Source organism: Erinaceus europaeus, chromosome 16, assembly GCF_950295315.1.
Source record: "Erinaceus europaeus chromosome 16, mEriEur2.1, whole genome shotgun sequence".
NCBI classification, from domain to species: domain Eukaryota; kingdom Metazoa; phylum Chordata; class Mammalia; order Eulipotyphla; family Erinaceidae; genus Erinaceus; species Erinaceus europaeus.
This window is the reverse complement of record NC_080177.1, coordinates 11720707-11732964: the sequence shown is the minus strand read 5'-3', so window position 1 is coordinate 11732964 and position 12258 is coordinate 11720707. Positions and strand designations below refer to the sequence as shown.

At 38.1% G+C, this 12258-nt stretch overlaps 1 protein-coding gene across 3 annotated transcripts in view; it reads left to right on the top strand.

Annotated features, from left to right (window-relative positions):
* The window catches only part of UBR1 (ubiquitin protein ligase E3 component n-recognin 1), a 127803-nt gene that overhangs the window by 16741 nt on the left and 98804 nt on the right, over window positions 1-12258 (top strand). For 2 of the 3 annotated variants that reach the window (XM_060174488.1, XM_060174487.1), the window contains exons 2-4: window positions 444-700; window positions 3934-4012; window positions 8662-8772. In XM_060174488.1, the coding sequence (XP_060030471.1) occupies window positions 444-700; window positions 3934-4012; window positions 8662-8772 (447 nt within the window). Of the gene's footprint in view, window positions 1-443; window positions 701-3933; window positions 4013-8661; window positions 8773-12258 lie in introns of those variants that run through there. The other variant, XM_060174489.1, reaches the window with a different exon arrangement.

Below are 12258 nucleotides of genomic sequence, written 5' to 3'. Positions count from 1 at the left end.
AAATTTTCCTTTTGATGAAGTCCAACTTATCCTTTCGTCCGTCTCTTATCCTTAGTGCTTTTTGTGTTCTAAAACTCATTTTGATTTCTCCTCAAAACAGTTACACCAAAAATATAGGGAATATTTTGTCTATAAAGTTTCTGATAATAGAGTCACCTTCAGCACAACACTGGCCATTTTAGAAGGGAAAAAGGTAAGTCTCATCCACTTAAGCTGTTTTGCTCTTTTCCCAAATATCAGTGGTATAAGAGCAACCATCTATTTCTAAGACCAAAAAAAAAAGCAAAAAAATTTTGACTTACTATGTATTGATGAAATAAGAATACTTTGTAAATCGTTTTCTCTGAAATTACAAAATTTTGCCCATTACTTGTGTCCTCTAGATCTTCAAGAAGGAATTTGCAACAAAGTCTCAGCTTTTGTCTTGTTTTGTTTGCTTTCAGTGCTGGGACCAGCAAGTTGATTTTTATACTACTTTCTTGCACCATTTGGCGCAGTTGGTGCCAGAAATTTATTTTGCTGAAATGGACCCAGACTTGGAAAAACAAGAGGAGAGTATACAAATGTCAATATTCACTCCACTGGAATGGTACTTGTTTGGAGAAGATCCAGATGTTTGCTTAGAGAAATTGAAACACAGTGGAGCATTTCAACTTTGTGGGAAAGTTTTCAAAAGTGGAGAGACAACCTATTCTTGTAGGTAAGAATGAGGAGCTTATAGGATTGATTATAAATACAGCCTTGGAGTTTTGTACCTATTTCATGACTTACCATTCTTGGTTTATAGTTATTTATAATATGTTTAGCTTTACTTAAATTCCTTTCATTACATACTTACATAACTGTAGTATGACTTCCTTTTTAATAAATAACTTACTTGAGCATTTTTCATTTATTCTTCCTGTTGTCCAAAAGTATATAGTAGATTTCCATTTTAATAATGTATACGTCATACTTTTTTCTTTTTTCAAATTCAGTAGAGTTCAATTGTTCACATACTGTTACCAGAAATCCTTGGACCAGTTATATTCCAGATTCCCAAATACTTACCCTGCAGAGTCAGAGCAGGGTCATATAATTGAACACAACATTTCTGTAAGAAGTCTGTGAATAGTCACAGCAAGTGCTATAATGTCTATAATTCAGGTTATAGCAGGTCATTTTTTGTCACCAAGTGAGATTTGGCATCAAAAGATGGTGAAGCTCTAGAAACAGCTGGACTTTATTTGCAGAGGAAGCCAGTAGTAGGGGAAGTAGAAACAATTTTAGTATTTGTTTTCTTTGTGAGAAGAGTAGCTTTAAACTTCCTGGTAGCACTTTTTCCTATTCCATATTCCCACCTAAATTGTTCTACTTTTTAGGTCTTAGCAGCAATTTTATTTTTCTTCCCTTTTATTTATACATTTAGTTAGACTTTATAAATACTGAGGATTGCGTTTTGCTTCACTTTAGTTCTGTCATGAGTGGTTTGGTTGATTATTGTATAATTAATTGTTCTTTAGGAAGTACAGTCTTCATCCTATACATTTCTTGGAAAAAATATATATATTTTTTTACTGTTTTTCTATAGAGAATAGCAAGGTTCATTTAGCATATGTATTTTTCAAAAGCTTTTTAAAATATTCCCTTTTGTTGCCCTTGTTTTATTGTTGTAGTTATTATTGTTGTTCTTATTGATGTTATTGTTGTTATTGGATAGGACAGAGAGAAATGGAGAGAGAAGGGGGAAGATAGAGGGGGAAAGAAAGATAAGAGACCTGCAGACCTGCTTCACCGCCTGTGAAGCGACTCCCCTGCAGGTGAGGAGCCAGGGGCTCTAACCAGGATCCTTTTTGCTGGTCCTTGCTCTTTGCGCCACGTAGACTTAACCTGCTGTGCTACCACCCTACTCCCAGCATATGTATTTTTAACTGAAACAGCTACTTTAAAAATTAAAACTTTTAAAAGTATTTTAAGTAGGTATATGTGTGTATGGAGTGAGAGAGAGAGAGAGAGAGAGAGAGACAGAGGGAGAGGGAGGGGAAGAGAAACCAACCAGAGCACTGTTCAGCTCTGGCTTGTGGTGGTTCTGGGGAATTGAACCTCGGACCTTGGAACCTCAAGCATGAGTCTTTTGTATAACCATTATGCTCTCTCCCCAGCCCAGCACTATAATTTTCAACTCAATCATAGCAGACATTTGTAGACTTAATTATTTTCCAAGAGAGATCTTTTCATTGTCACAACTAGGAGAATGGTACTAGTATCTAGTGGCTGAGACTTGGATTGCTGTTCAGTATCCTTCAGTGCACAAGACGTTCTTCTCCCTTAAGCAAATAATAAGGCTCACAATGTCAGTACTGCCAAAGTTGAGATAGCATGTTCGAAATAGATCAGTAGATAAAACATATTTTAGGAAATATTAGTTAATCTTTCTTTTCCATTAGCATTTTAACAATTTGTCTATCCCATCTGTTCAGTCTTCTAAATATTAAAAAATTATACTTTGCACCATTAGTGTTTCCTGAAATTTTTGTGGAGCCAGAGTCTCTCTCCCACATGTGTGATTTTACCAGTTCCATGTCACTTTTTTATTCAGATAGAGAGGGAGAAACACTACAGCACCAGAGCTTCTCCCAGTGCCACAGCAGCTTCCATGAAGTACCAGGGTTTAAATTGGGCAATGTGCATGGCAAGACATGTACCCTACCTGGTAAGTTATTGCTGTAGACCCTAACATAGCACATTCTCAAAGTTATTAGGGAAGACAGTCTTACGCTCATTAATTCAATAGATAATTGTTGAATATCTACCATGTGGCAGGCACTATTCTAGATGCTAAGGACATATCAACATATAAATAAAATTCTTTAAAAATTATTAATGAGAGAGAAAGAAAGAGAGAGTCTGGAGAAAGAGACATAGAACCGGAGCTTAACTCTGGCATATGTGATGTTAGGGATCAAACTTGGGACCTCTTGCTTGAGAGCCCAGTGCTTAACCACTGAGCTCCCTCCTAGGAACCTCAAAATAGAATTTATATGTTTCTTCTTTCCTTATCTTCCTTTTTCTTTTATTTTTAAAAAGATTTTATTTATTTATTAATGAGAAAGATAGGAGGAGAGAGAGAGAGGAAGAACCAGATATCACTTTGGTACATGTGCTACTGGGGATCGAACTCGGGACCTCATACTTGAGAGTCCAATGCATTATCCATTGTGCCATCTCCCAGACCAGTGTTGCTTATTTTCTAATGAGTTTTGTCTTTATTTAAGCCTTGTTTGCCAAAAACCAAACAGTGTTTATAAAATGTTTCTTTTATCAATTTAATAGGATAAAATGCAAAAAGTAAGATGAGGGAGTCAGGCAGTAGCACAGTGGGTTAAGCGCACGTGGCGCCAAGTGCAAGGACCGGTGTAAGGATCCCGTTTTGAGCCCCTGGCTCCCCACCTGCAGGGGAGTCGCTTCACAGGCGGTGAAGCAGGTCTGCAGATGTCTGTCTTTCTCTCCCCCTCTGTGTCTTCCCCTCCTTTCTCCATTTCTCTCTGTCCTATCCAACAACGACATCAATAACAACAACAATAAAAAACAAGGGCAACAAAAGGGGAAATAAATAAATAAATATAAAAAATTTTTTAGAAAAAGAAAGAAAAAAAAGTAAGATAGAAAAGCAGATTATTTTTCCAAAATTCATTTTGAATTGTAATTCAACTGCTAGAAACCAAGTGAAACCTGAAAGAAATGGAGATTTAAAAAGCAGAACAAAACATCCAAACACAAACATCAAAATGTGACTACAGTGAGGCAAACATTATTTGAAATTCAGTTTTGGAGGCATTTTCATACTCAGTTTGTGTACCGTATGGAAACTCATTCACAATAGATTATGGTCACACTTTGAAACATCAGTGGGAGTCATCTAAATTTTAGAATCTAATTTTCGATCTTTTTCAGGGACTGTGCAATTGATCCAACATGTGTACTCTGTATGGACTGCTTCCAGAATAGTGTTCATAGAAATCATCGTTACAAGGTATGAAAATAGACCTATAAAATATACAGATTAACAAGAATCTGATAGCCAGATTGCTGACCAGTAATTAAATTGCTGGTATAACAGTTTTGATATATGGACCTTCAACTCTGATAAAATATATTATGAGATAGTTTACGTACTGCCTTGAGAGGCAGCTCTTTACAACTTTTTTTGTGAGATATAATTTCATATAAAAGAATATATGAGGCATATGGAAAATTTAAAGATAACTATAAACACCTACATAATCAATACTCAGGTCATGAAGTAAGACATGGCTAGCTCACAGAGACCTTCCACTTATTCTTTCTGGATCACAATCTTTCTCTCCCTTGTTTCTCCTGTTTGATGATAGTGGTGTGTTTGATTTTGCTCTTAGCCTATTTTTTAAATAACATTAGATAGTCTTACAGGTTTTTGAACTTTTTATAGTCAAGAGTTATTGTTATGGGGGCCGGGCAGTAGCACAGCGGGTTAACCGCATCTGGCATAAGTGGCGCAAAGCGCAAGGACTGGCACAAAGATCCCGGTTTGAGCCCCCGGCTTCCCAACTGCAGGGAGGTTGCTTCACGAGCAGTGAAGCAGGTCTGCAGGTGTCTGTCTTTCTCTCCCCCTCTCTGTCTCACTTCCTCTCTCAATTTCTCTCTGTCCTATCCAACAACAATGACAGCAATAACAATAATAGTAATAACAACAACGATAAGCAGTATGGACGACAAAAGGGAAAAAATGGCCTCCAGTAGTAGTGGATTTGTAGTGCAGGCACTGAACCCAGTGATACCCTGGAGACAAATAAATAAAACTTAAAAAAAATTATTGTTATATATTTCTTGTTGACTAATTTCTTTGACTCAGCATTACATGTGTATCTAGAACTGTCTGCTGGCATTAGGCTTATTTCATAGTCCACATTGCCTTTATTCCTTGTACTGTCTGTGGACATGTAAATTGATTCCAATTTGCTGCTACTATGAATAATTATGTTATGAACATTATTGTTTGCATAGTCTGATACATATTCACAGGAATTTCCCTAGGGTATTTAAGAATAGAGATGGATGTGAGGGCGATCTGTGACATCTGTCACCCCATAGAATGCCAGGGTTAATTCGGCTGATCTGGCTGGCTAGGTGGGTGTCCCCTCCTTCCCTCACCGCTCCATGTGCGTCCCTGTCCCTCCCGAAGCTGCGCGCTCAGTCCAAGAGGCTGGCCTTCCCCAAATAGAGACGGACTGGTCTTCGGTCAAGGGTATACGAGTAGCTGTGCTCCCCTGCTAGAACCTCCAAACAAGCTCTCAAGAAGAGTTACTTAGTTCATAGTGTATATGAATCTTAAGCTTATAGACTATATGACTCTTAAGTCACAATAGATAATATCAGACTATTTTCCAAAGTGATTGTGTTAATTTTAAGGTTGCCAGCTATATATGAGCGTTCCCATATTGCTCCATATTCTTGCAAGATTTGGTGGTATTTGGGTTTTTTTTACTTCTTAAGTAATAGAAATTTATAGAACTGGGTTAACCTCAGCACCACCATAAGTCAGAGCTGAGCAGTGCTCTGGTTTAAGAAACAACAATAGGAACAATTATTGAAAATTCCTGGGGCCAGGGAGATGCTCATTGTTGGGGTACTGGACTTACATATCTGAGGGCCCAGCTCTGTTCTCTCTTTCAAATGAGCATCAATAAGTCAATCCTCTAATAAAAAAAGAGAATTTCTGGAATGGTGGTTATCATTCCTCTATCTTTTCTTTTTCTTTTTGCCAGAGCACGGCTCAGCTCTGATTTATGGTGGTGCAGGTGATTGAATCTAGGATTTCAGAGCCTCAGGCATGAGAGTCTCTGCATAACTATTATGCTATCTACCCCTGCCCTTATTCCTCTATCTTGAGAAAGGAACCAACATTGTAGAAGGTCACCAAGGTCTGTTACATACTGTTCCATTGTGTTGCCAAGTTTTAAATATTTCTGTCTTGGTGGCATATATTTGTGTTATCTGTATTTAATTTTCTTAAAATATATTTATTTATTATTTGATAGAGACAGAGAAATTGAGAGGGGAGAGGGAGGTAGGGAAAGAGAGAAAAATAGGATTCTATTATCTACACATTTGAGAACATATAATTCCGTTTGAAGCAGTGTGCTTGCTTTGTGATCAGGCTAGGCTCTTCCCCCTTCCTTTTTTCTTTTTCTTTTTTTTCTTTGTGTGTGTGTGTGTTCCACTGGGGCTTCAATCCTGTGCAGTGTTCCAGGGGATTTTTTTTTTTAACCCAGGTAAAAACAAAACCCAAACCAAAGAAAATACCCAAGGCCCTTTTAGCAAAAATAATAATAATAATAAAATAAAATAATGGCAATAAATTTAGACTGGCATATTTCTTAATAGTGAAAAACAAAAAAATGAGAGTCAGGTGGTAGCGCAGCGGGATAAGCGCACATGGCTCAAAGCACAAGGACCGGCATAAGGATCCCAGTTCGAGCCCCCAACTCCCCATTTGCAGAGGGGTTGCTTCACAGGCGGTGAAGCAGGTCTGTAGGTGTCTATCTTTCTCTCTGTCTTCCCCTCTCTCCATTTCTCTCTGTCCTAGCTAACAATGATGACATCAATAACAGCAATAATAACTACAAAAAAAACACGGGCAACAAAAGGGAAAATAAATAATTTTAAAAAATCTTTCTTTAAAAAAAAAACAAGAGTAGGCAAGATAGCTCACTTGTGTACCACCCTGGCCCATTGCACTGGAGGAAGCTTTGGTACTGTTCTCTCTTGAAAAAAAAAGTGGTGAGCTATCTCCCTATCTAGGGAAAAACATTTTAGCCACAGTATATCATGAAGTCCTCAATTTTGTTTTTCTCTTGTGTACAGTGTGTGTGTGTGTCCCTCCCCATCAGTCTTAGAGAGAGAGAGACAGATTGGGAGAGAAAGAGAAGAGTCTCCACAGCACAACTTCACTGCCTATCTTCTTCTAGCGTTTGCCCTTCTTCCGTAGCCAGTTAATATCACTGCCTATAAAGCCGTGTGTATGGTGTCCTGTGGGGTTTTGAAATCTCAGAACTGACTCCTCCTGCATGGGAAAGTGTGTGTTTTCCCTGGTGATCTACCTTTCAGACCCTTTTTTGTTTTGTTTTGATAATAGTTTTGAATACAAATACATAAAAAATTCTACATAAAAAATTCTTTTTTTTGTTTTGTGGTCAGGGGTCAAAAGTGCTTCATCAGTTCTATCTTTTTCTGAGTAATTTATTTTATAGATGATGGTGGTTGTAGTGGTTGAGGGGAGGGGTTCACCATGTCCTCTTTCATTAGGCTCCTGAACTATCCTTTATTTCCTTTTATTTGCTGCCACAGCTTGAAGAGATAACAAGCTTTTCGCATATATTTGATTTTCTGCCGAAGGGAATGCTTCCTTGTCAGTTCTGGTCTTTATCTCTTTCCCTATGACCACCAAATTCCAATTTGTGTTTAGTGCTTGTCCCTTGGCTTTGAACTATCTCTTTCGGGGTATGGTTTTAGCTATGCTTTATTCAAGACCTTTGTACTCATGCGCTCTTTCATGGAGTCTCTTATGATTTCTTCTCTTAATTATTTGAATCCACATGCTTTAAGTGATAGACAACAGGAACTCCCAGTAGAACAAGTCATTTGAAGGTCATGGCATATATTTTTTTGTCTCCCAGTTGTAAGTATGCATGGTGTGTGGTTTTTATTTTTTAATATTTATTTATTTATTTATTCCCTTTTGTTGCCCTTGTTGTTTTATCATTGTAGTTATTGATGTCATTGTTGTTGGATAGGACAGAGAGAAATGGAGAGAGGAGGGAGACAGAGGGAGAGAGAAAGATGGACACCTGCAGACCTTCACCACCTGTGAAGCAACTCCCTTGTAGGTGGGGAGCCGGGAGCTCGAACTGGGATCCTTAAGCCGGTCCTTGCACTTTGTGCCACCTGCACTTAACCTGCTGCACTACCATCCAACTTCCAGTGTGTGGTTTTATTGTCCTCCTTGTTAACTATATTTTATAGAGGAAAGTTTTGGAGACTATTAAAAGTCATGCCATTGCTATTTTCCATTATGTCCATTATGTGGATTAGTATATTCTAGTTTTTTTTTTTTTCCAGGAACTCTCAAAGGATAACTCTGTTTAGTTTCTGTAGGATATCAGAATAAATGAAAGTACTTTCTATGGTTCTTAAGAACTATATCAGTATCACTGTAATGACTTTTTTAAATGTCTATTTAACTAGAAAATCTCACTTCTCAAGCATTCTGGGTGTTGGATCAATCATCTTTTTTTTTTTTAATTATTTATTTATTAATGAGAAAGATAGAAGGAGAGAGAAGGGACCAGACATCACTCTGGTACATGCTGGGGATTGAGCTCTAGGGACCTCGTGCTTGAGAATCCAATGCTTTATCCACTGCGCCACCTCCCGGACCAGATAGATTAATCTTACATATATATTATAATTTCTTTCTTCATTGGTACAAAATATTTAACACAAACAATTGGAGTATATTAAAAAAATTGTCAATTTTGAGGCTCACATTTGGATTGAAAGGAGCATTTATTATTTGAGTCATTTTTATATTCTTTACTTTGTAGTCTATTTTGAAATTAATACAAACTCATTTTCATTTATCAGATGCATACTTCTACTGGAGGAGGATTTTGTGACTGTGGTGATACAGAAGCATGGAAAACTGGCCCTTTTTGTGTAAACCATGAGCCTGGGAGAGCAGGTACTACCAAAGAGGTAAGAATACTGTTGCTGTTTTGTTTTTAAATTTGTAACTGTTGGGGATGAAGGGTAGATAGCATAATAGTTATGCAAAGAGACAAAGAGGCTTTCATGCCTGAGACTCCAAAGTTCCAGGTTCAGTCCCTCACACCACCGTAAACCAGAGCTGAACAGTGCTCTGGTGAAAAAAAAGCTAAACAAAACAAACAGGATAAAAAGTAACTATTTCAAATATTTTTGTTAAAAATTTTGAAAGATTGATAAATTTGACTTAAAAGTGTACAGTTAGTTAAGTCATGAAATTAGTGACAGACTAGGGTGTTGGGCTGTGCCACAGAGGAGAGATAGAGGAGATGTGGAGCGAAGAGGGAACACAAATCTTTATTCGCACAGGTACCTCAGAGTTGGGTGAGAGCGCAGTGGTTTGGTCCACGTGGAGCTAGCAAAAATGGCCTCTTCGCACAGCACCCTTCTCTGCATCTAATTACCGATGTGAAAAGTAGGCAAGAGAGAGAGAGGTGGAAGTAGGAGGGCTTTATAGGGCAAAAACCAGGAGTGACAAGTCAGGACAGGATTGGTTGGGAAAGGCACTCCAAGAATATTGTATTAACTCTCCTGGGAACTGGCAATAACCTGAGGGGACAACATGGCAGCTGTGACTGCATCTGCACAATTTCCCAGCACTAGGGGAAAAAACATTACAATATTTGACAAAAGATAATACCTATAATTTAGAAACCCCTGGTATTCTGTGTATTTGTGCTAAAACCACTCCTATATGTAATACTCTGTTTTGCAAAACCCTTAAGTGGAAAGATGAGGAAGAATTGTATTTGGAGACAGAAAAATGTGTTGTCTAGTCTTGAGTACAAGCAGAGTAGACCATGAACAATATAGGACCTAAGAGAAGTGTCCTATAGTTGATATAGATAACTATAGTTATCATCACTATGAACTCTATGAGCTTTGAAAGTTATTCATTATTTCTCAAGTTGAGTTATTTTTTATTTCCTTAGATTATCAAGCCTTTCCCCCTTCTTTCCTTTCTCTCTGTCTCTTTTTGTTTTTATTTTATTTTATTTTTTTATATTCTTCTGTCTTTTTATTTTTTTATTTATTTTATTTTTATTTTATTTTATTTTATTTATTTATTCATTCCCTTTTGTTGCCCTTGTTGTTTTATTGTTGTAGTTATTATTGTTGTTGTCGTCGTTGTTGGATAGGACAGAGAGAAATGGAGAGAGGGAGGGGAAGACAGAGAGGAGGAGAGAAAGATAGACACCTGCAGACCTGCTTCACCGCCTGTGAAGCAACTCCCCTGCAGGTGGGGAGCCAGGGTTCGAACTGGGATCCTTATGCCAGTCCTTGTGCTTTGCGCCACCTGCGCTTAACCCGCTGCGCTACAGCCTGACTCCCCCTGTCTTTCTTTTTAAAGCAGAGCACTGCTTATCTCTGGCTTGTGGTGCTTCGGGGGATTGAACCTGGGACTTCGGAGCCTCAGGCATGAGAGCCTCTTTCCGTAACCATTAGGCTATGTACCCCCACCTCAAACCATTTTTAAAATTGTCAATATGGTGGTTTGCAAGATTATTAATTACAGAGTATAGTACCACACTGCACCCACCACCCAAATTCTGTGCCATCAGGGTTATTGTTGGGACCTAGTGTCACCATAACAACTCTACCATTTCCTTCCTCCTCCTCCTCCTCCTCCTCCTCTTTCTTTTTGAGAGAGAGGAGAGGAGAGACACCTGAGGCACTGCTTCATCTCTTGTAAAGCTTCCCCGAAAAGGTGGGTGCCAGGTAACTTGTGTGTTCTACCGGTTATGCTACCACCTGGCTCCCTCTCTTTAGTGTTATATCCTCCATTTCATATTTGTCTTGATCTCAGATTTCTTCACTTGACACAAATTTACTAGTGGCTGTTAGTTACTTGATTAAATATACCAGATACCTATTACCTGAAACATTCTGTCCCCTAGTTGTTTTTCTTTTTATTTTTTTTTGTAGTTGGTTTACATGACTGTACATATTTTAGGAGTATATCTTCATATCTCATTTGTGTTTTATTGTTTTTGTTTTGCCTAAAAGAACCCTTTCAACTCCAATTATTTCAGTTTTTTCTTCTAATGTTTTTCAAGAGTAGCAGTATATTTTTGGCATGTAGTCAAAGAATGCTTTGTGGCTTAATTTATATTTCACACTCATTTCACACTCATTTCACACGCAGGTTGTAATTCCAAAGATTGCTTTTTTGCACTTACAGCAGCTGAAGAATCTTTGAGAGTTGAGTTGGCTCATTGGCTTTACAGATCTAACCTTCCTGTTCTACCCCAGGGGATCTTTTATTTTTACTGGCTAAGTAATGTCATCTCTAAGGTTTCACTGTGAATAGCTGACTTTTCAGATAGAAGGAGCAAGAGACAGAGAGAAGAAGAAGCACTTGAAACACCCTTCAATGCATTGATGCCCTGGCTTGGATCTGGGTTGTGCATGTGACAAAACACTTCACTATCTTTCAGATAATTCAAATCCGTTTGGGGTTTTACTGAACCATATGACCTTAGCCACTGACAATAGTACTAAGTCAACCTGATCTTGAATTTCATTGGATTTTAAATTAGATTCAAATGGTGATTGGGTCTACGGCCATACTACCCTGAGCACTCCCCATCTCATTCATAAAAGTATGAACCTTCAAATTCTGGAATTGGTTCATTAACTGCAGGTGAAGAAGTTGCCTTATGACTACTTCGTAGCTTACCAATTCATGCAAACTATATTGTCCTGTGTACTTAGCATTATGTTTTGACTGTACTTTGGTCATTGTGAAATCCTCATTTTTACGCTGGTCTTTGCACTTCGCGCCATGTGTGCTTAACCCACTGAGTCACTGCCCAGCTCCTGGTGAAATCCACACTCAGCCAGGTGCATGGCATTGTACCAGGCATAATGGGGATTTACCAAGTGCAGTCAGACCTGCTTACTACTAATCAGCCTTCTTTTTATTTATTTATTTATTTTTTTATTTTTAAGCCCCTGGTCTCCATCTGCAGGGGGAAAGCTTCATGAGTATTGAAGCAGGGCTGCAGGTATCTCTCTGTCTCTTTCCCTCTTTATCTCCCCCTCTTCTCCTTTCTAATCAGCCTTCTATGAATCATTTGGAATTATCTTTTGAAGAAATGCTCCTTTTGGGCTTGTCAGTTCCCTCATAGTCCTTTAGTATTTTCTGGGTTAATAAGATTTTTTAATTCTTTCATTAAGTTATTTCCCATTAGTTCTCTCTAAATGAACCTTCTTTTCCAAGTTCCTTTTTTTTTTTTCTTTGCCTCCAGGGCTATTGCTGGGGCTTGGTGCCTACACTATGAATCCACTGCTCCTGGAGGCTTTTTTTTTTTTTTTTTTCCCATTTTTGTTGTTTATCATCATTGTTATTATTATTGTTTTTCAACTACTGTCGCTGTTGTTGGATAGGACAGAGTGAAATCAAGAGAGATGGGG